Raw genomic sequence first — 24,040 nt, 5'->3', positions numbered from 1 at the left:
ATGTCAGAACTATTTAGCCTGAGATTTGGTGGTATATGGGAAGGAGGTTTTAGGAGTAAGATTAGTACCCAAAAGCATTGCTAAGGATTCTCTATGGTGGGCAATGGGAGGGTGACACCAACCCTAGGGACGCATGCCACTGACCTCTCCCTTTGCTGGGAGCCACCAGCCAGCCCCCCCCCCCCCCACCAGGCGGTCAAGACCAGCCCTTGAGTGACGCCAGGGCTGGGGCGGAGGAGGCGAGCCAGAGAGCCCTCCTCCAGGCCTCCTCCTCCCTCCTGCTCCAAGGCGGAGCTGCTGCTGCTTCCCTTCGGAGGAGTCACGCGCGAGGCTGGGGAAGCTCTTGCCCCCTCTGGACCTGCTCCTGCTCCTGCTGCTGCTGCTGCTGCTGCTGCTTCTCCCGTGGACTTGGAGGACAGTCCTTGCAAGGACCAGGAGCTGAGCTTTAACTGGGAGAGGCCTGCTTCCTCCTCCTCCTCCTCCCCTGCGTGAAGGTAGGGCTGGGCGGAGGCAGGGCTCCCTCCTCCTCCAGGTGACCAGGTGCCCTCTGGCCACAAAAGGCCCCGCCCAGTGGAGGGCATGCCAAGGGAAAGGGAGGACAGAGAGACCCAATACAGGCCTTTACAACCTGCTTCCTAGTTCTGCATCTGCTCCAAAGGGGAGGCCGTTGGGTGGAGTAAGGTCTTCCTGGACACAAGGTGCAGCTCGTTGCAATCCAGTAGCACAAGGCTGGGAGAAGGCTAGGACAGGAGCAAAGAAGAGCCCCAAACGCTCCTTATTCGAAAGAAGGGGAAGGCATGCTTCTTCCTAGCCCTGCACAAAATGGAGATTTTGGGGATGCCTCTTAGAGAGCAAATAAGAGCCAGAAACAGAAAGAAGGCGAAGCATGCTTCTTTTTAATCCTGCTCAAAATGGAGATTTTGGAATTCCTCTGAGAGGAGGCTGGTATGTAAGACAGAAGGCTGGCATGGAGCTCATGACTAAATAAGAGATTAAACACTCCTTAGAAAGAAGATGAAGGCATGCTTCTTAGTCCTGCTCAAAATGCAGATTTTGGAATGCCTCCTGGAGAGGAGGCTGGTATGTAGGACGGAAGGCTGGCATGGAGGACATGAGCATATAGGAGCCAAAAACACTCCTAGAAAGGTAAATGCATGCTTCTTCATCATCGTCAGATGTAGGACATGACCAAACCAAAGCTCAAAAGATAAATGCATACTTCTAAGGTGCAAAACACACTGCAGAAATAATCGTTTGAGACCACTTTAACTACTAGGGAATTCTGGGAAGTGTAATTTATTGTGGCACCAGAGCTCTCTGACACAGAAAGGTGAAATGTCTCACAAAACTACAGTTCCCAGAATTCCCTAGCATTGAGCCAGGGCAATTCAAGCAAGTCTCAGACTTATTTCTGCAGTGTTTTGAACCTTAGTCCTGCTCCAGAGGGAGGACATTGTGGAATTTCTCCTGGACAGAAGGCGCAAATGGAGGACATGACCAAAGAAAAGCTAAAAACAATCATAGGAAAGTAAATTCATGCTTCTTAGTCCTGTTCCAAAGGGCGGACATTCAAGAAAAATGTAGGGCATGGCCAAAGTAAAGTGAAAAACACTCCAAGAAATATTAAGTCATGCTTGTTGTATGTGCCATGTGCCTTCAAGTCGTTTCTGGTTTATGGTGACTCTAAGGTGAAACTCTCATGAGATTTTCTTGCCAAGGTTTGTTCAGAAGAGGTTCTTGCCCTTGCCTTCCCCTGAGGCTGAGAGTATGTGACTTGCCTAAGGTCACCCAGTGGGTTTACATGGCCAAGCTGGGATTCAAACCCTGGTCTCAAGATACGTATTAATCTGACACTCAAACCACTATGGTACCCTGGTTCAGTCCTTCTCATTTTGGAATATTTCCTGGGCAAAAGATGGAAATGTAGGCCATGTCCTGGAAAAGGAGGACACCCGGTCACCTTGTCCCTCCTCCTGTGGGTGAATCGCTCCAGGGACCGGTCACTGAAGGGCCCAAAGGAATTGGCTGCTACCTCTTCACTTCCTCCTTTCCCCTTGCCAGTCCTGGGAAATGTTTTCAGCAAATGCATGGGGATGTGTGTCTCAGATCATCCCGACTGGGCCCACGCAGGGTGACCAGGGATCCACTTTTTCCAGGAGATATTCTCTTTTTCAGCCTTCTGTCCAGGAGGAATTCCAAAATGTCCTCTATTTTCAGCATGGCTAAGAAGCACAGATTGCTATTTCTATGAGTGTTTTTAGCTTTGTTTTGTAATATCCTACATTTCCCTGAATGTCCTACATTTCACAGTGCCTTGTTCTCCTTTGCGGTTAGGATATCTGGTCACCTTGGGCCCACAGCACTTGGGGTTTTCTATTTCGGCTTCATCTGATTTCTTACTTGCCTAATAGATAGCTTTTTATTTTTTGCATTGCAAACTTTAGCTCAACTTGACATGGATCATAATTCGGACTGCCCCTCCTTCCCTTCATAGAATGCAAAGTTGTTTTCTTCCTTCCTCCCATTCCTTTCTTAGATCACCCAAAACAAAGAATCTGCTGTTCTAGCTGTCCCATGACAGAAAGCTGTCTGAGGCTGCATCCGCACTGCAGAAATAATCCAATTTGACACTGCTTTAACTGCCATGACTCAGTGCTATGGAATTCTGGGAACTGTAGTTTGTTGTGGTACCAGAGCCTTGCTCTCCTTTCAGGGGGTCCTTTCAGTTTTGCTCTGGTGCCACAACAAACTACAATTCCCAGAAATCCATAACATTGAGCCAGGGCAGTTAAAGTAGTGTCAAACTGGGTTATTTCTACAGTGTGAATGCAGCCTGAGAGATTTTGAGCATTAAAGTAGGCAGCCATAAACACAATTGGGAGCAACTGGGGAGCAGATTAAAACAATGCTCAGAGAACAGCTACTCTTTGATTCACTCAGAATACTACTATCAATTAACAAACAAGCACCCTCAAAGGCAAAGAACCAGGCATCATCATCATCATATTTATTTATATCCCACTAGCCCCCCCAAAATTAGGACACAAAGTGACTTACAAATTAAAAGAATAATACAATTAAAAACATACAAAAGTGAGCTTTAAAGCAAAATTAATTCCAGCTGAGATGAAAGGAGAACTCAACCATCAGGGGAACAGTACTGGTGTCTCCAGTATAATGCTCTCTTTGGCACTCTGGAGATTATCATACACAGATGGGATAGGATCACTCGCCCATCCTTATCCCATTCATGACAGTGATCACACAAAAGACTTTCAGATCATAGTGCCAATCCTGTCATTATCCTGTCATTGAATTGGCATTGCATCAATGTGAACTCCTATTAATGCAAAAATGCTGGGCGATGCTACTTCAATGGTGGGACAATGACAGAATATGTGTGACGTAATCTGAAAGCCTTTTGCACAATTCCTGTCAGTCACGTTCTCCAGACAGGATAACGTCCAGAAAAGTGCAATGTCTGAAAGTCCTTCCCGTGTTCGCTAGGGAAGGACGGGACAGGAATGGGATAAGGACAGGACACTGATTTCTCATCTCCTGTGGTGTGACTTTCTCCTTGAGCCAGAGAAGAACTGTGGAACTCCATGCAGGGGACCTTTCTCACTAAACAGTTATAGCACTTTGATTTCACTTATATTGCCATGTCTCCATCTTATGGAATACTAGGATATGTAGTTTGGGAGGGCATTAGAATTGTCTGGCTGGGAATGGAAAATACAGTTGGCCCGCCATGTCCACAGATTCCTTATCCGTGGATTCAACCATGCACAGCTTGAAAAAATACTTATACTGTATATTCCAAAAAGAAACCCTCAATTTTGCCAGTTTATATAAGGGACACCACTTTATTACACCATTGTATTTCATGGGACTTGAGCATCCACTGATTTTGGTATTCATAGGGGGGTGGGGTCCAGGAACCAAACCCAGTAGATACCAAAGGCCCACTGCATCTCATGAAACTACAGATCCACGGATTCCATAATGTGGAGCCACGACAGTTCAGGTGGAATCAAATGCTATAATTGAGTACTGTGAAAAGAGCCATGTTTGTCTTTTGTTGATTTTCCCCATGCCACTTCTCTGGGATAGACTATGCTTGGTATGCAAGGACACTTCCACACAAAGTGCATCCACACACTTTCTCTTGTATTTGCACACACTTGTCCTTAACATTAAGGTGTGGGTCTCTGCAAAGATAGTTATTTGCTATAAAGCAGACTGCCTTGAATCTCATTTTGGAAAAAAGGCAGGATATACCATATATACTCGTCTATAAGTCTAAAAATTTATGCCCAAAAAATTGATCCCAAAATCCCAGGTCAACTTATTTACAGGTCATTGTGGTAATGTGATAGCAGCTCTTTCAGATTTTCCCAGGCGGTAGGGAGAGAGATTATTTTTCTCTTGAGACAAGCAGAAAGAGTCCTGGGTGATTAATTGCTATTAAACAAACAGAGTACCTCTCCCACCCATGCAAAGTGAAAGCAAAGTTGAAACATTGAAGCAAAAAGCCTCAGTTAGAGTCTCCCTTGCTGTGTGCACACATACACACACTGAAGGAGCTTCCAAGTTTTACCCTCAACCTATCCATGGCTCATGGCAAAATCCATAATTTTGGCCCCAAAACCTGCCCTCAACTTATACATGAGATCAATTTATAGTTGAGTATATATGGTAAATCCAATAAAGAAACAAACAAATAAATAGACATAATGTGATACCATGCTAATCTCTGATCTCTTTGCCCCTACTATAGTTTTGCCATTAATCTCCATTCTTTGAGGTATGCTGTGCTGTAGTCTTTAAGATTAGACCAAAAGATGGGTTGTATTGAGGCTCCAGAGACTATCCTGAGAAATAATTGCATTGATTTCCTACAGATGCATATTTTCTTACAGATGAAGTGTGTACTGATTACCAGTGAAGGTGCAGAAGTCCTTTTCTACTGGGCTGACCGAGATTTCACCACAATCTTACACCAGCGCTTTGGGGCCCATCATCCTAATGATGATAAGGTAAGAACTGAACAAAGGGAAGGAGGTCAGGATTGACTCGAGAACATGGATGCGGGGCCTAGGTGATATTTGGGGCTTACTTGTGTTAAGTGAATAGCTTGTAAAAGTTACTTGTTTATATATAACATTACATAAAGAACAATATGATACAGTACCTTACAAATTAGTACCACCCACTACAACAAAAAAACTCAGACAACATTAAACAAAAACAACTCCATAAAACATAAATTATGACTTCCTTAGCTTCCAACTAGATCTAGCCCTTTGTTGCTGATCAAGTATTCTATTTTCCAATAATAAATTCTTCTCCCTGCTTTATTTTGAATATTGTTGAAGAATATCAAATAAATTAAATTTAACAGATTAACCAAATTAAATATATTATTCTGTCTTTACAAGGCCAAATTTATGTAAATCCAACAATGATTTTATCTCCCCATTCTTTTTTTAAAAAAAATTAACAAATCATTCCCAATCTTTTATGCTGTTTTCCCATGATTTCCCTCACAAGGAGGTGAGTTTATCAATTTCCATATAATCTAATACTTTCATCAACCACTCTTTAATACTCAGGATTTCTTTACATTTCCATTTAGAGCATATACCATTCATGTCGAATTTACTTTTTTTACTTACATTTTACTTTTTTGGACCACAACTTACAGAATCCTGCAGCCAGAATGGCCAGTGGAGCTTCTGGAAGCTGCAGTTCAGAAAAAAATAATACTCCCAGGCTTTGGTTCAGCACTGATGAAGGATGTTAAAATCCAGAAACAAAGTTCATGGTGTGAGAAAAACATGTGTATTTGAGGAGTGTGGGGTGGTGGGAGCTTTGAGGGTTGAGTAAATTTGGCTGGAAGAGAACTGGGTTTGACCAGCCCACTGGTAGAGGTAAGAAGGAAGGACATGGTTGATTTTGCTTTTTTATATATTTTACTTGCCAAATAAAAATTCCATTCACTAAATGACCACACACACAAAAACCCACCACATTTTATTTACACTCAGCAGTGGCAAACCTGCAAGTACTTTGTGGCTGTCCAGTTTTTACCATGTATAAATCAAAGTAATGGGGAATGTGTGAGGGAAAGATGCTTCTTCTGTAAATATGTTCATAATCTTCTCTCAGCTGGACCACACATTATGGGACCATATTTTACTGGATCACAGAAGACCTGAATAAATTAGAAATCAGTTTCTCAAACGGAGAATTGCCAGTATAATTGCCAAATCTGACTGGAAGCCAAAATGATTAGAAATTGCAAAAAATGAAATCCGTCATGCCACTCATGAGGGAATGTGCATGCTTTTGTATGTGTGAATGGAAAGAGATAAATCTCAGCGGTAAGTTAAGAAGAGAGGCAGTTTCTTATTGACTAGAGATAACGTTGCAATTTCCCCCTCCCATTTTTTTCTTCACAGCCCCCTGCTGTGGAAGATAGCATCAATACTCTGTTTGCACCCATGATCATCTCCTGTGCAACAATGCTAGAGAAGCTTGGGGACACTTACACTTGTTTCTCTGCTGAAAATGGCAAACATCTCTACGTCTTACACATGGTAATTCCTCATTGTTTAGAAATTCCCAATGGAAGAGTTATTGCACCCAGATAGGTCACATGCTTTAACATATGTGTAGCATGACCTTTTCCCAGCCTCCAGATTTTTTTGATCCCATTATCCCTAATCCTTCTCCACTGGTCTGATGGGAGTTGCAGTCCAAACTGTCTGGAGGGCAATCCAAAAAGCTGATGTGCTAGAGAAAACAATATTTTTGGATGTACAAAATGGTTACTCTGAATCATACAGGATTGCAGCCAGTGTGTGTAAATATGGCTGAATAGCTAGTAGCAACTCCCAGTCTTTGATGGTGCTATGACCATTTGGGGGCAAATCTTAATTTTTTTAGCTGCTCTGATCAGGGAGGGGGTCTCAAGGGGTGACAGAAGCAGGGATGCGCCTCAAGGGTGCCTTCCAAATTTGGTGTTTGCCTACCCTTGGCCTCAAGGATAGATATAAATTTATGAAATAAATAAATATCTTGCCTGACTGAGGTATGACTTAGCTCTTTTTTCTCTGCCAAAAATGGCAAACATTTTAAAATGTTTCTGGAGTTTTTTAATTTAGCTTTCTTTCTCTGCTGAAAGTGGCAAAGATTTGAAATTAATTTCAAGGCCTGGCTAAGTTTGCTGTTTTGGGAAACTTGACTGAGGGGAGGTTTTAGCTAGTACCTAGATTACAGTTGGTGGTTTGTGGTGATCTGTGGGTATCGTTCTGAATAACTTAAAACAGATCTCAGTCTTTCCTCCTCCTCTTTCCCTTTTCACAGTTTCTGTGTTTGACTCATGCACCTTTGCTTTCTTCCCCTGCACACACCCAATGGTTTAATACAGGCCTCACAATTTGTGTCCAACAGGCTGAATGCAGCCTGATTGCCATGCATTATAGATGGATCATTCCATTCCCTAAATTCCAAGTGGCCAGTGGCTTTATCAAACCACTAGTGATCTACATTTGGTTTGATAGCTAATGTTGCACAGATCTGAGAATCCATCAGGATTTTTGAGCACTTCACAAAGAGGACTTGCAATATGACGTTGATAATTATATGGTTCTCTTTTGCCTTCCTTGTAATTGTGATTGGGGCAATTTATACAATTTTTGTTAACAGTTTGGGGAATGCCTGTACATTGCAATGAGTGGTGATGGCTCTGAAAGTGAAGATGACTTGCGTCGGAAGCTCTATGTGCTGAGGAGACTAACTGAGGCTCACTTCGGTTTGGTCACACTTGACAGCCATCTCTTCCGTAGGGAGTGAGTAATCAAGGCAAAATGGAGTTGTGATGTTTCATTTCCTTATTGTGTTAAATTTGTGTTCTTCCATCTCACAGTGGGATGTTTTTCTCACAACAGTGGAATCTGCTTTCCATGTAATCTTCTTGAGGTCCACCAGCGCTAAAGCCCCTTTTCCAAATGCATCAAGCCATATGAAAGTAGCTTCATCGGGGTATAGTCTATAGAGATGGTGTGCATGTATGTTTGTATGTGTGTGTGTATATCAGAGAAAATGTCACATAATTCATGAGCTAATCATGTGTATCCTTCCCACCTTGTCGTGGCTTGGGTGGAAAGAACCCAGGCAAGAATGCTGCCCATCTTGCTGCAGCCATTTTGAATCACATGGGTATAGCTGTAGTTTCAAAGAACATATTTTACTTTGGTGTTTGAAATTCACCATAGAAAACAAGAGCATTATTGCCATTTGAGCAGTTCATACTACTATGTAAAACTGAAGTTAAAGGCATAGCCTCTAAAACTATATATGTTTCGAGTCTCAGTTGCTTTTTCTAAAAATCTAGGAACAAAATTAATCTGGGGAAAATACTTGGGAACAACTACCCCAGATTCTGACTGCTTAGCTGCCTTAAAGAGGGTTCCATGGTTAAGCCCAATGGAGCCAAGTCCTCCACCTTAAGGAGAGAGCTAATTTAAGGGCAAAGTCAGACTGAAAGTTTGAGCCTGAGGCAGGAGTTTTGCTTAGGTCAAAGGAGAGCATTGACTTCATGTGGGACTTTGGGTTATGTCTTGCTAATTTATGGGCTTAAACTTTGTAGGTTGCGCCCAGTGGATTCTGAGCAACGTGCTCACATCTGGGGACTGTTTCAGAGTCTGCTGAAAACCTATTCCCAGCTGCGCCAGGATGACCAAAGTTTTGTTGTAGAGGTAAAGTTGGAGGGGTTTTTTGGAATGGTGGTGGGGTCATCATTCTAGTAGGCAGCAAAGGGTGGAGGTAGAAAGCCAGGAACAGCAAGTATCGGCCTCACAAAGTGAGTGTAGGCAAAAAGAGTGCAGTGGAGAAATCTCCTGTGATATTAAATACTGCTTCAGCCAGTCAGAACTGGGAGGGAGAGGTGGTTTCTTGACTTTGTGAGAGAGAGTTGTGGAAGTGGCTTTCTACTTGTGTTGCAAGAGGAGCTGCCTCGGGGAAGAGCTGTGTATGGGATGGAAGACATTGTGCTGCACCTTCTGTTCTTCTTTCCACTCTTCAGGCTGTGGAGCGACTGATCCATCCACAGCTGTGTGAACAGTGTATCGAGTTCTTGGAGCGCCAAGTTGTACAGTACATCAATAGCAGTTCAGAACGTGCTGGACATGAAGTAGTGCATGCTTTCCTACTCGTGCACACCAAACTGCTTGCATTTTATTCCAGGTAAAACCATCTTTTTGTCCTTCCCTCATACCATTACATAATACTCTTACAAGTAAAAATATATTCTGCTTTATATCACCCCTTCCTTTTTGAAACTCTCCACCTTTCATTCAGTTTCAGCTTGATTACTCTTGGCCTCCAGTCCTCCTCCCTCCAGAGTAGGATGTTTCCAGGGCTCTGCATTGGAGTCTCCTGACCCACATGGGGCTGCATTACCACCTCTCTCGGGTGAAAAGGAGGCTTCCAGAACACTCTCGGAGACCATAGAGCCTGCCCTGTTAGTGTTCAGGATGAGCTTCATCCTTTCTCCTACACAGGCAGGAAACATTGGATTTGTTGTTTTTCTTGTAGTTCTGTCAACAGTTTGCAACAATTGCACATGAGGGGAAATTAGGGTTCACAGAAATAGCTAAGAGGTAAATGCCATCCATAGGTGAATACAGTGGCTTAGTGGTTAAGACACCAATTCTGATGATCGTCTGGTTGGCAGGTCGGCAGTTCAAGTCCAAAGTGCTGCGTGACATAGTGAGCTCCCATCACTAGTTCCAGCTTCTGCCAACCTAGCAGTTCAAAAATATGTAAAAGTGCAAGTGGATAAATAGGTACTATTTAGGTGGGAAGGTAACAACATTCCATGTAGTCATGCTGGCCACATGACCACAAGAGTTGTCTTCAGACAATGCTGGCTCTTCAGCTTAGTAACGGAGATGAGCACTGCCACCTACAGTAGGTTATGACTAGACATTCATGTCACTTTTACCTTTACATGCCAGCCATAAATAAGCCCACATTTGTTCTTTTCTGTAGGTTACTCCTGTTTCCTAGTATGTGGTGACCCTAACAGATGTCATTCTTTTTCTCTTGGCGCTGTGTTGCTTAGCCGAAATGCCAGCTCTCTGCGTCCTGCTGATTTGCTCACCCTTCTCCTGGTTGTACAGGATCTGTATCCCAGCACTGCCTCTGATGAGCAGCCTAACCTCCAGGTATGTCTGGATGGGAACAGGTTCATACAAAGGGCAGTGTACTTGTGGGAATCTCTCTGTCTTTCTCTCTCTTTGGTAACTGTCCTAAGCTGGACTGGGCTACGGAGAATTGACCATAAACAGAGGTGTAAAATTGCCAGAAATGTTATAGCCATGGAGGGCGGGGGGACCCAGTTGTTCTTTTTCTTTTCTCAAGAGAAAAAAAGGTTTTTCAAAAATGCAATATTCCCACCCTTTTATAGATTGAAAGTCACTCTCATCCTTTAGGAAAATAGCATGCATTACATAATTTGGTTTGGCGTAAAAATTATCTACTGGAATCCTATACTGCCATTGCATACATGATAGCATTGTAGCAATGCTACTATGAAATGAACATTGCTATGTAACAACGTTGTTATGTAGTTAATTACAACATGATTCTCCCTACTCCAACCCCACTTACTGTTAAGCAACCAGTGGGATCAAGACGCAGCTGCCTGACATTCCCACTCCCTCCCATGAGCAATCTCTGGTACGACAGGCAGAAAAAAGACCCTAATCACAAATCTCCTTGTGTTGAAAATTGATTGTGCGAGGGAGTGGTGGGAACGTCAGGCAGCTGCTTCTTCAATGGACCCTTGTCAATCGTAGTTGCTGCTTACTGGTAAGTGGGGTATTGTAGACTTTCACAGTCCTTTGTTGTTGTGTGCCTTCAAGTTGTTTCTGACGTAGGGCAACCCTAAAGTAACTCTTATCACAGAGTTTTCTTGGCAGGATTTGTTCAGAGGTGGTTTGCCTTTGCCATCCTCTGAGGCTGAGAGAGTGTGACTTGCCCAAGGTCACCCAGTGGGTTTCCATAGTTGAGAGAGGCTTTGCACTTTGTTCTCCAGAGTTGTAGTCCAACATTCAAACCACTACAATAAGCTGGCTCTATGTAGCCTCTAAACCATAGGTCATGAATACATAGCAGTTGTGAAATGTGTAATTGTAGGTTACTTATTCACAACTGCCCAACAGGATTCTGGCCATGATTTTTAGATATTAAAATACAGTTTATTTAGAAGATAATTACAAACTGAATTGTTTTGAATTTGGTTTTTTGTTACAAGTGAAGCAAAAAGGTCCTGAAACACAGAAACTGTATAGGGAACCTCTTTGATTTTTCCAGTTTGAGAAGCAGACAATTCATTTTTCATAAATACAGAAGAAACTGTCAACATTAGTAAAACAGGTTATTTTGTCTTCACTATCTCTCCATTGTGTCAAGCACACATTGCCATAAAAAGTACTGCAAAAAGGAAGTCAAGGCCAGGACTTCTAATGCTCTGATGCTGTACATTATCTTATCTAAATGTTTTCCTTTTACAAAATCATTTTTAGAGAGGGTTTTGGAGCAGTGAACATCTTGTCTTAAAATTATTGATAATTCTAAAAGCAAAAATTCCATAATATTCTATAATACATAGGGGATTTTTTTTCTGTCCCAACCCACCTTCACATCTCTAGCCATGAATGGGGTTCTTTGATCTTTTTAGGAGCAGAGCAGGGATATAAGTGCCCCTGGGTACCTAAGTGGCTGACTATCTCTCTTGATAATCCATGTGATGTAGTGGTCAGAATGTGAGACTAGAATTTGGGAAACGCTAGTAGAAATCCCCACTTAGCAATACAAGTCACTGTGTACTTTTGGGCCAGCCATACTTTCACTCAGTTTACTCTGCATGGCTGAATGAGGATTTTAAACTGGGCTTCCTAAATTCCACATTCTAACCACTTATAGGAAAACATACTGAAAAATCCATATAAGCTACTCTGTTAAGAGGGGGATGGGATAAAAATGTCATAGTACACCTCTATTCACAGAGCCAGCTTGGGTTTTGAGTGAGCCCTAAGTTTGCTGATAGAGCCTTCCTACCTTTATGGCTGTTCAAGAGGGCTTACTGGTTGTCAGCAGTAACACTCCAGTAATCATTGCTAATTGAATTTCCCAAGACGTGTGTTGTGGATAATTAAAATTATAGACTTGCACTGGCAAATGATTGTTTAAGAGGCAACTCAGGGCATGTGTCAGTGGTGGGTTCTGGCAACTGTCCAGCATATCTGATCCTAATATGGTTCTTGGTTCTTACCTGTTCAGACTGCAGAGGGTGAGCCAAGTCTTCAGAGGTTATTCAGCAGTGAGAGTATCCCAGTGAACAGCTCTTGTCCCCATGGATATTCTGAAGAGCAGGTGAGCATAGACTGGGCTCTGGTATTGCTGTCAGTTTTTCTGATACTGCTATCTAAGCATGGGTTGGGACTTGTGGTGTCTGGATATGGGTTGTGGAATAGGCATTTATGTACTGAGAGGAGGGAAGAATAGGATGCTTCAGTGGGAAATATGACAAGTAATATGGGTCCATCTTTTTGCCAGAAGTAGTCAGTCCCACCATTGTCCCACTGGATCTTGTAGTAGAACCTATTGCGATAGATGGGAAGAGGGAGACTGGTTGGGACTTCGCTGAGTCAGTTCCCTTCCACACCCCTTCCACCCTCCCCCAGGTAGCAGATGATGTCTCTGTGCCCGAGGAATTCTACACCCCCAAGGCTTCCCCTAGTGAACAGAGCACTGGTGAGTTTGGGATCAGAATGGAGGATCTTGAGAAGAGCGGGTGGGTAGGGATGGAACCCACTCCTGTAGGCCTGGGGAGGGCTGTTGCAGTGGGACATTAAGAGTGTGGTGCCTTGCATATCACTTGATTCTAGTTGTGGTTGTTGCATGGAAATGCAATTCTTCAAGGAGCAAAGCTCAACTACTTTGCTACTGTTAAACAAGGAGTCAAGGAGATCTGTGAGTATGGCCATAAAATAGTTCCTATCAAGGAACTGAAACTAAGTGCAAACATATCAGCCAGGAGGTGTCTGTGTCATAGCAGTGGTCCACGTATCTTTTGCTAGTTGCTTTCATGTCACTTGTTTCTTCCCATTCGTGGTTCTGGTGTATTTGGTCTTTCTTCTTTCTCTTGCCTGAAGGGAGCGCTGCCTGGGCTGAGGGTGCTGACTCTCAGGGTGAGGGGGAGGCAAATTCCTCTGACATCCAGGTAAGTGTTGGGAGTTCATGGGTCCCATCCTTTTGCTGGGTCCTCTGTACTCTACATTTCCATTCTGCATTCTTTTGGGTTCTACCTGCTTCCCCCCCCCCCTTTTTTTTTTTTTTTTTGTCACTGTGTCCTTTAAGCACATCTGTCTTGCAGTCAAATCACAGTGAACTTAACCAGTCTTCCTTCCTCATAGCTGTGTATGAGCAGTACATAAGCAGTGATAGGCTTATGCTTACATTGTGTCCCTAGCATGAGGACATGAATGAAAAGCAGTTCCTCAAAAGTGAACAAACTGCCACCTTTAATGAGAAGTAATGATGAAGACTGAAAGTCTGTCAGCAAAAGTCTGTCAGCAAAGTGCAGAATAAGATGAGAAGCTGTTTCACCATGGATCAGATGAATAGTTAGACTAGTCCCAAAGAAGACTTAATGAGGGGTTAGCACAATAAGCTTTCCCAGTTCACATTGTAGAGGCATAGAGAGGCAAAATTTCTACAACTTTTGAAACCATGGAGGGGGGATTGTTTTCCACTTATTTTTCTGGGAAAAATGGAACTTTGGAATATTATGTGCAATACTCATTTTCTTTTTTTTTTTCTACTTTTTTCTTTTTAAGACATATATTATCATACATTACAAACACACAATTATAAGCAACAAACATACAACGAGAAATATATATACAAACAAATAAACAACAAAATAATACACATACTTTGATATTTCAGACTTCGTAGTGCCTATCCTAAAATTTCCTAGATTTGTCTTATTATCTTTACCCAAGATTTATTTTCTTTTCACTTAGCTTAACTTATAGTTTATATCTCTAACTTTCCATTTAATACCATTATTGTAGCACAAAAGAAAAGGAAATGAATATATATATATATATATATATATATATATATATCCCACACCTTTGAGTCATCTTTACTGGAATTTTCACAAATTATCGCTTATCTTATTTTGAGTTTTCTTTCTGTAGTAATTTATTATACAAACTTTTTCATTCATAACATTTACCATGTAAAATCATATTTCTCGCATATTTATGAAATGTAAAAAATGGAAAAGCCTAGTTTTGCACAAGCAAAATTATAAATATTCCCTCTAAAGAGGGAGCTACAAACTGCTTCACCTGGTGTTAACACATGGGTCTATTCAGACAGAAAACACCTCAAACAGTCAGTCTTAAGGGCAAAGCTAGCTGCATATTCGGATATGAAGTATTAACTCAGTGCTGAAAATATTGACTTCTTCAAGAGTATATTATCAGAAGTAATGAAAGCCAGCTATATGCCTCCCACATAAAAATGGCAGCACTTACTAGGAGCGGGAATCCATCTTGGATCTCAGTGTTGTCTCCAGTATGCACAGGAATTATTGTTCTCTAATTCTATAGACTGCTGAATACACTGATCTTCATAATATTCAGTTGCAAGCATTTTGAGCACATAAAACTTTTAAAAGCATTTTACTAATTCCAAAAAAGGGAAATATGCCATTGGAGGTTGTTGTTGTTGTTGTTGTTGGGTGTTCCCAAAGGTTTCCCAATTTTTCAAATTCAAATTTTGTCCTGGCGAGCAGGAGCAGAAAGAAGACTTTTCCCAGTTTTTCTCAGGCTTCCTCTCAAGCACAGAGGTCTATGTAATGGCCTGAATTTTATTTTTCTCTTCCTTTTCTTCTTTGCCTTCCAGTAAACCCTGGCAAACACTGACACCCTTTTTCTCCCAGAGCCTGTAACATATCACTAACTACATAATTTTAGAGATCTTCATAGTTTGTTTTAAATCATTGCTGAAGCAATTATAGTCAGGTGAACATGAACATCCCTTGTATTTTATTTGCTTGTTGATGACCCTGGAACCTAAAACATTTTTTAAATTGTCAGTAGGTGGCGCTGTTGTTTTACTTTGCTACTGGGAATGCTTTGGTTTGAATGGACAGTAGCTTGAAGGGGAAATCTTTAGACAGCTGGAAAATTGGAGAATTGGTAAATGCATCCAAATATGATTTAAGCATATGCTAATTCTATGACACCTGGATTCTCTCTCCATCCTTCTAGATGGCTGAGGATTCACTGCAAGCTCTGGTGCCTCCCACTGTAGAAGCTACCAACCCACGGAGAATTTTTCTCGATGCCAACCTGAAAGAAGGCTTCTGCCCCATGATGCCCCACACAATGCACTGTCTCCCTCTCTGGCCAGGGATCTCCCTAGTGCTCCTCACTAAGGTTAGTTGGCTCCATTGAACCCCATTTGGTAACCACCCAGCCTAGGCCTTACTGAATATCCTCTCTGCCCTCTAGGGTCCCAGCTCCCAAGTGGCACTGTCCCTTTACCAGTTGTTGGATGGGCTCCTGGTGATGGAGAAGAAACTGAAAGAGGACCAGGAGCCTAAGCAGCCTCTACGCTCTCAGCCCCTGCTTCTGGAACTCCGACATCGAATGGACAAGTTTGTCAAGAAGTTGGGTGGGCAAGAAACACAGGTGAGAATGTGGCTTCTTGTCTGCATGGAAGAGGAGTAGACTGGAGCAGAACTGGCTATGCTGGCTGAAAGACTCTGGGATTTGGTCCACAAAAGCTGTAGACTTCAAGTAGTCAACAAGTGTGGTAGTTTCTCAGTACACACTGGTATCCAGAGAGGAGGCTCTCAGTGATGTTGTGGTGGTTGTTAGAAGTCATGCCTCTCTGAGAGGTTATTTGATGCAGAACAGGCATGAGGTAGGAAAGAATTCCAACTGATAGGCATAGGAAGGATTTTTAAAAACCCACTGAATGAGGATGAGGCCTGCAAAGAAGTATAATTATGCGGTGCTTCAAAAACAAGAGTTTACTTTGCAAGTCCTGCAAAGAAAAAAAAATGATGCTTCATTACAAATTGCTCACCTATTTCTGCTATTTCTCTCACAGTTGCAGAATGCCTGGCTGGAATTCAAGAACAAAGTTTTCTCTCGAAGTGTGACTGGGAGTTCATGGGAGTGAGTATTGCCAGATGTTAACTATATGTGCTCATATTTATGCCACTGCACATTCACACATTCAAGTTGAATGCATCTGTGGGGTTTTTGAAACTGAAGATGCCATCCATAGATGCTGACGAAACGTCAGGAAGAAACTCTTCTAAAACATGGTCACATAGCCCAAAAAACCCACAAAAAACCATGGATGCTGGCCATAAAAGCCTTCGACTTCACTTTGAGTCAGTGACTGCCACTAAGAATAGGAAACTCACTTAGCACAATCAATGACAGAGAGACAGGGATTTTCAAAAGAATAGTAAGCATTATTTGTTAAACTTAAAAAATGAAAAAGATGAAAACAGTTTATTTGAACTGCTCTTAAACCAACACTAAAAGGATTTGAAATAGCAGAGATTATTTTAACACTCACATTTTAAAAATTCAGATCATTCCTTCCATCCTGTCAAAGATAGGGGGAGACAATTTCTCTATGACTCTGATGTATTTTAAGCCCAGGCAGGGTGTATTCTCAAAAATAAAAGTAATAGGTTGCCACTTCCAGTTGTGGCTTTTTCCTTTCCTTTCTTTCTTTCTGTCTTTCTTTCTGGTTTAGGCAGTAGCAAGCTAGGTGGACCAGTAATATATTTCAGTATAAATACCTTTTTGTCAGTTTGCACAGGCAGGGAGCTTACCATATGCGCGCGTGTGCGCGTGCACACACACACACACACACACACAGCTCAAAAGGGAAAAAAAAGATTAAAGGTGCCTTGTGGAGAGGGAGTGTTATATATGTTGGTGTCATAGGAGCGCTAGTTGTAGAGATAAATAGCTTGATCACATTTAGGTCCTCATCAGGATTGATCATTGAATGAAGGATACTTAAAGGCCTGCCCATCTATGTTATCACAGGCTCCTACAGGCATTTTGCAACATCCGCCAGCAGCTTTGTGCTGTGTATCGGCTTCTCTTTCTTGGATCGTCAGGGGCTCAGGGCTTGCCTCAGAATATGCTGGACCGGGCACAGCAGCTCACACGGTGAGTGAGATGGAATATGGTAGGTGAATCCAGAGGGGAAAGGTTAGTGGGTTGCAGTAGCAATACTTTGTTGGGGGAGGGTATGTGGGATCTCTATAATGCAGCTCTCCTCATCTAAAATCTTTTATTGCTGTCTAGCAGAAGGTGATATACATCCATCAGATGTTGCAACACTTGTTGCTTGATTGAAGTTTGTGGGTTTAGGGAGGATATATGTGAGTTTCTTGCACTAGTTTTCTGTTCTCTTCCACTGTAGCAGGTGCCTGAGGCTTTGACCACTGAAGTTTTTGGGTAACTGAAAGATATGCCAACCTTGTTACCTTTTGTCCAGAGCAGAGTTGGAAACTGAAAATTATTGATGCAGGGATAGGAGGAGCTCTGTGCATAAACCATCATTCTTTGACTTTCTTCCCTTCCTCACCCTAACATTGCCAGGGACAAGCTCCAAGATTGGAGGGACTTCCTTCTTGTGAAGAGCAAGCGTAATGTCACTATGGTGTCATATCCTTCCTTGCTTACTATTTCTACCCCCCTCCCCCCCCCCCCCCCCCAATTTCCCTAGCTTGGTTGACAATGCTGAAAATCCACCAGCAGCATTGAAGAGACTCTAGAGACGTGATTATGAAACACTGGGAGATGCACAGCCTCAGGGCAAGCACTGAAGAGAGCTCAGGAGGAAAATACTTCTCTTCTGTGAAGTAGCCTTTAAGAAAAGAAGGTCAACTCTCCCCTCTCCCCCACTCTAAACAAGGCCAGTTATACCACTTGTCTCTACTTGGAGAGATGGCCTGGAGCTGGTGTTGTTGAGCTTACCTGGGACTGGAGCTGTCAAAGTCACTGTGCTGGGAATGAGTCTCTGAGACATAAAAGTACTCTTGTCCCCAAACAAGGATGTCAAGAGGACTTGGTTGGGGATTGTAGATTTTTTATGATTTCTGTATTATGTGATTGTAATTTTGTTATTTTTGGAACCTGCCTTGATCTGAATGGGAGAGGCAGGCTAAAAATAAATATTATTATTATTAAGGGGCCAATGGAAGATTCCATTTCTCATTTAGGAGATGTGAGGGGGGTCACTAGAATGCAAATGGTGCTTGAAAGATTTGTATGGGACGTACCAGTAAGTGTAAAGCTGCCCTTTTCCAAGTTCCAGAGGGAGAACCATTCTTGTGTCCAACCAGAACCTTAACTTTATTTCCATTCACATACCTGGAGGACTTCCCAGGGCTCGTGCACTTTATTTATGTGGACCGCACAATGGGACAGATGGTAGCACCATCCCTTGGCATGACAGAGGACTCTGCTTCTGAACTGGGCAAGGGGCCCTTGCCTGCCTTCATTAAGGAAAAGGTAATGTTTCCACAGTCAATGTAGAGCCTCCATTCTATCCCCTTCTTTGCAATTGAATTGGTTTGGAAAGTAGGTGGCTTACAGGTAGCAGGTTATCCAGGATGAGGAATCTCGATAAAGCCATTGGGGCACAGAGAGGGCAACATTTGGGGTTGTGCTGGATCCTAACACATACTTCCCCTTGATCCCTAGGTGTGGTCACTGGTGGCATTGGGTCGAAGCTACTTACAGAAGGGCTACACTACAGTGACTATCCGGGATGGAGATTACTATTGCACCTACTTTCTTTGGTTTGAGAATGAGCTGGTATGTGGAGGAGTTTGGAGCTGAGGGAGAAGGGGCAGGTGTGGGATGGGCAATTTCCTAAGAAGCCCAGGCAATATAAGTCAGAAATGCAGGTTCTACTCCCCCCCAACTAGAACTTGGAGATCAACCAACAATGGAAAGTGATACAAAAAACGGATCCTTGGATTTCCAGAAAACTGAGGCCAGTAATTTGTTGTTGTTGTTTTTAAGGCCAGAAGAGAGCTTCCTTGTATGAAAATTCACCTCTTTTCCCAGTAAATAGTAAGCAAGGAAATGAAGAGGCCTTATCCCAAGACCTCTTCAGTTCAGCACTATTATTTAGGGATGGAAATCATACTCTTCCTGTTTTGTTAAACAGTAGTAAATCATCAGTCACTGCTAATCAACAGCAAATCTTCACGGACAGGTCCACTAGTACATCCAGATCTATTCTCAATCCTTCCTTGTTGTAGTGCCCAGGGTTGCTGGGCATGGCTGCAGTCACTAAGCTGGCCTTGGCCACATCTCTCTTACCCAGCCTTAAGCTACATCAGAGTTGTCATGAGGCCAAGGTGCTACTTTTAGAAGAAAAGATAGGATAACAATGTTGCAAATAACTAGTGGTCACTGAAAAGATGAGAATTGTAGAGGCTGAAGACTTTTTAACCCAGTGATGGGAATCACATGGTTTTGTGCTTGCTGAAGCCCTCTTTATCTACCTTTGACAAAAAAAAAAAAACCAAAGGAAATTATGCCACCAGAGCATGCGGTTTTCTTCTAAAACAAGACATAGATAGATAGACACACCTAGACCTGTTTTAGTGCAAAAAGGGGCAGCCTGTAAGCTATCACTTAAACATTGAAAGTTATCTTCTGTTCTCCAGCAGCAGCTGGTGTATTCTGTGGTAGGTCTGGGGTAGTGGTGAAAAATGTCATACAGCCCCAATTTGGCCATCCCATTGTAATCTGTAAACTTTCTAAGATCCCTCTACTTGTCTGAAGCCTACTTATCTTCCTGTCACCTATTTACTGGTGACATGTTTCTGCAGGGCTACAAGCTGGAGGTTACAGAAGTGCCAGTGCTTTCTGACGATTCAGCCCCCATTGGAACACTGGCAGGCGATTACTACAGGTGAGTGAGAATTCCAGCTCCACAGATATCCAGTAGATGTAGAAGGAGTTTGTGAAGGAACCTGTGTAAAAAAAAAAAAAAAACCCTGTCTGGATATGAAAAAGAAACTTCATAAAAAATACTGCTGAGCTATCATCCTATCTCTTCTCACTCTGACCAGAGTATAGCTCACAGTTCTACAGGGTGTTGTGTCCAGCCTCATTTTACAGTTGTGCTTGTCTAGCGCTTGCTTATAATCACCTTAGCTTTGCAACTTTGCAAAGTTTATGAAGAGCTGCTCACCAAACTATGGGAGGCAGCACTGTGACCCTTTAACCCTACAGAGTTTACATGTGTATACTCCATTGCTATGTGGCCTATAGATCAAAGATGCCTCACCTTTGGATACTGTTATAATCATCTTTATTCCAGCTTCAATCTAAATGAGGTAGCTCATTTTCTGACCACCATCTCTCATGCAGGAAACTGATCCGGTATTACAGTAAAAGCCATACGAATGAAGTGGTGAAGTGCTATGAACTGCTGACCATCCACCTGGGCATCATGCCAACAGAGTACGTGATCCAGCAAGCATGTGACTTAGCTCGGCAGCTTTGGGAGCCAACCCGCATCCCCCTACTTTAAGGACCTTCCTTGCTGCCACAGTGCCATTTCCTTCCCCTTTATGAACTCCACTGCATCTTGGGAGTTTGTTGGATTTACGTCCGTTGGGCATTGTATATTTGCATTCTGCAAAATTGGCAGATCTTGTCATACAGAAGCCCTTGCCTGAAAGATTGACATTGGACACTGAAACTGATGGGACCAATGCCTTTCAAAGCAGAACTGCTGCCATGTAATTGGCACTCAGGGGAATTGCTCCTCCACCCTCTTCTTGTCCACAGATCCATACAGCCTTATCTACCTATGAAAGAAATGTTCTTAAGCTAGAACAATGGAATGCCAAAGCCAGCTTGTGGCAAAAAATTCACACATCCAGTTTGCCCCTGAAGTAAGTTCAAATCACCCTGAAGAGAGCTTTCTCTTGGGCTATCGCTGATAGAAATGTCCATAAGAATAAACCCATAAACTGGTGCCTGATTAATTTAGTACCATCAAATTGGCTCAGAGTTTGATATCCTAAAGGAAATTACTGTTCTCACAGTGGGGGAGAAGGAATGTTTGTGGGGAAAACAGACACTGCCTCACTGTTAAAACATGACATTTCAAATTAGTAATTCTGTAAGCACAAAGGCGTGATTAGGTTTGAGGAAGGAAGATATGCAGGCATGTTCCTTTCCAAAAATTGTTTAGAATTTTTACTACTGGGATCTCAAATTCAGTGGCTTTGCACATGTACTTCTGATGGGAATTGGTATGTGAGATTCTTTCCACCACTAAATGCATGAAAAGTACTTGTTTCAGTTAACAAGTCCCCAGATCTACCTAGTCTGCACACGTATTAGCATACTTGAAAGCACCATTCATATTCGAAAAATGGGAATCTCCTGTGTGGTGAACATATATATTAAGTCAGCCTTATAACAGACTGTAGAATAGAGATAGCCCATTTAATTGACATGCAAATTGATTGTTTTGAAATGGTAATGAGACTTTGTACATTATACGTATAGTTTTTAAAAATGAATAAGCTATATATGCTGCAAATGGATTGGTTAGTAACCATTAGAAATGAATATTACACTGATACAATTTTTTTACTACAGCAGTTCATATGCTAGATACAATAGTGGCAAAAACATTACTAAACTTATGCCTATGGAAAATATGGTAATTTCTTAGATCCTGCAAGGAATAACTGAGGTATAAGTATACTTAATGTAATTTATATTATTAAATCAATGCAAAAGCTTTGAGTTGAATCTCACTGGTTTTCAGATGGAACAAAAGGAGCAGGATATTCTGTTGCAAGCTCACTTGTGATCAGGAAACTGAAAAACCCAGCAGAATAGATATTAAAAACACCCCCCTTCTCATTGTAGGACAAGATAAAGCAGAAATTCACTACAGATATATGTCTGGTCTCTTATCTTTGTAATAACTACTTAGAAAGAAAACAAATGCTGTGAGATAGTACTGGGGAAGTATGGTTTTAATAGGAGAATAGACATAACAAAGAATGGAGCGATGATGCAATATAGTGAGGTTTGTGATAAAATGGTAAAGCCAGAAGTCAAGGTTTTTCCATAACCTTCATTTGGAGAAAGAGAGAGCAAACAGGTTCAGTTTGAAAAGAGATTTTGCAACTTAAAATGCACAATAAGTCAAAAAGCACAGAGTGGAAATGTGCAATAATGTGGAATAAATTGACAGTATCTAGTTACAATGTTTTGAAAGATAAAACTGTCAGTTTTGACGATCATAATAAAAATATCATATGATGGAACATGACCCCTGTAAAACTAAATTAAGATATGTTTTATACCTAATGATGAATTCAAAGGAAAAGCAGAACTGTCTCATTCATACACACACACACACACACACACACACACATAATTCATAAATAAATGAAAGTTTTGTGAAACTACTCAGAAAGTAGTGTGTGGCTGTTCTTTTCTTTTTTAATGGATTTTAGTACAAAGGAGAAAGAAAACATGGGAAGGTTATAAATGGAAGATGACACCAGCTTAACTCACTCCTAGAATTCCATTATGCCTTGTCTGGAAGCACTTGAAGTCAATAAAGGTTTACAGAACACAAATAAGAATTTTGCAAGATATAACACATATTGTTAACCCTATTAACAGTTTTGCTAGGTTGTATTTGATAAATAAAAATCAGGGGGATTATTCTGGTAACAGCTAGTACTGTATGACTAAAGGGCTGTGCAAGGCCGCCCCTGAAGCGGTGACCTGCACCTGCCTCCATCTTCCCTGGATCGGGGCTACAGCGCCTCCTTTTTGCTGGAAAGGGTATGATAGCTGCAGCACTGTGGCTTTAAGGTGCTCCTTTGGCACTGTAAGGTGTGGATGCAGTGCCAGAGGAGTGCCGTGACACTGTCTGCCGTGTGGAGCGGCATGTGGTGTCACGCTGCCCTGGGGGCAGAGTTGGGGTGTGCGTCATGTGGATGGCACCCCACAATTGTGCCCCAGGGCAGCTTTTATGGCCAGTGTGCACAGCTCCTAAGAGTGTATCCACACTGCAGAAATAAGGCAGTTTGACACCACTTTACATGCCATGACTCTGTCCTACAGAATCTTGGGGTTTGTAGTTTGGTGAGGCACCAGACCTGTTTTGCAGGCTAGACAGAATACTTCACCAAACTACAAATCCTACAATTCCACAGCCATGACAGCTGAAAAGGTGTCAAACTGCTTTATTTCTGCAGTGTAGTAGAGCTGCAAGAGAAAGGAAAACAGCAAATATTTCAGGGGAAGATTAAACTTAGTATGGAATACTCAAAGATGAGGGTAGAGCAAATACCTGGAGTTGGGGCATCCAGGTTCAAATGTCATTCAGCCATGAAGCTCACTTGCCCATAGGTCTACTTTCTTATCTTTCAGCCTAATATACCTCCCTGGGCTCAAAGAATAAAATGGCACTATATACACTAACCTAGGTACTTTTATATAGTAAATCCATCCTCCCACAGACACTACTCTATTGTTAACTGACATATGTCAACAAATATGGAAAACAAAACTGGCCAACAGTCTGGAAACGATCAATCTATATCCCAGTCCAGAATAAGGAGACAAAAAAGACTGCAGCAATTACAGGACTGTAGCATTAATCTCTTACACAAGTAAAATTATGCTCAAAATTCTTTAATACAGACTCCAATCATACATGGAGAGAAATCCCAGAGGTCCAAGTGGGATCCAGGAAAGGGAGAGGCAATAGGGATCCAATTGCAAACATACAATGGCTAGTGGACCACACAAAGGAATTCCAGGGAAAAAATCACATGCTTTATAGACTATTGCAAAGTGTTTGACTGTATAGACCACGAAAAACTGTGGTTGGCTCTAAA

The 24,040-nt window shown here is 42.1% G+C and overlaps 1 protein-coding gene across 5 annotated transcripts; it reads left to right on the top strand.

The window, feature by feature from the left end:
- The first annotated feature begins 338 nt into the window (after positions 1-338).
- HPS1 (HPS1 biogenesis of lysosomal organelles complex 3 subunit 1) lies at positions 339-22,589 on the top strand. Of its 5 annotated transcripts, none has more exons than XM_042459548.1 (19): positions 339-494; positions 4,923-5,039; positions 6,465-6,602; positions 7,714-7,856; positions 8,657-8,765; positions 9,092-9,252; positions 10,133-10,235; positions 12,355-12,447; positions 12,759-12,828; positions 13,230-13,297; positions 15,363-15,530; positions 15,606-15,785; positions 16,210-16,277; positions 17,172-17,297; positions 17,733-17,798; positions 18,503-18,647; positions 18,840-18,953; positions 19,982-20,064; positions 20,526-22,589. In XM_042459548.1, the coding sequence occupies exons 2-19, from the start codon at positions 4,923-4,925 to the stop codon at positions 20,686-20,688; spliced, it is 2,115 nt and encodes a 704-aa protein (XP_042315482.1). In that variant the 5' UTR covers positions 339-494; the 3' UTR covers positions 20,689-22,589. The 5 variants fall into 5 exon arrangements, with proteins under 5 accessions (XP_042315482.1, XP_042315483.1, XP_042315481.1 ...); XM_042459549.1 differs by lacking the exon at positions 339-494 and adding an exon at positions 583-945; XM_042459547.1 differs by lacking the exon at positions 339-494 and adding an exon at positions 956-1,146.
- The last annotated feature ends 1,451 nt before the right edge of the window (positions 22,590-24,040 follow it).

Source organism: Sceloporus undulatus, chromosome 3, assembly GCF_019175285.1.
Source record: "Sceloporus undulatus isolate JIND9_A2432 ecotype Alabama chromosome 3, SceUnd_v1.1, whole genome shotgun sequence".
NCBI lineage: Eukaryota > Metazoa > Chordata > Lepidosauria > Squamata > Phrynosomatidae > Sceloporus > Sceloporus undulatus.
The sequence above is the reverse complement of the archived record's forward strand: the minus strand, read 5'-3'. Positions and strand labels throughout refer to the sequence as shown.

Coding starts and splice junctions, on each gene's coding strand:
- HPS1 (XM_042459547.1), top strand. CDS start 1,015: ATGAAGGCATGCTTCTTAGTCCTGCTCAAAATGCAGATTTTGGAATGC. Junction 10,236..12,354: donor ATGAGCAGCCTAACCTCCAG/GTATGTCTGGAT, acceptor TTACCTGTTCAG/ACTGCAGAGGGTGAGCCAAG. Junction 17,298..17,732: donor CGGGCACAGCAGCTCACACG/GTGAGTGAGATG, acceptor TAACATTGCCAG/GGACAAGCTCCAAGATTGGA.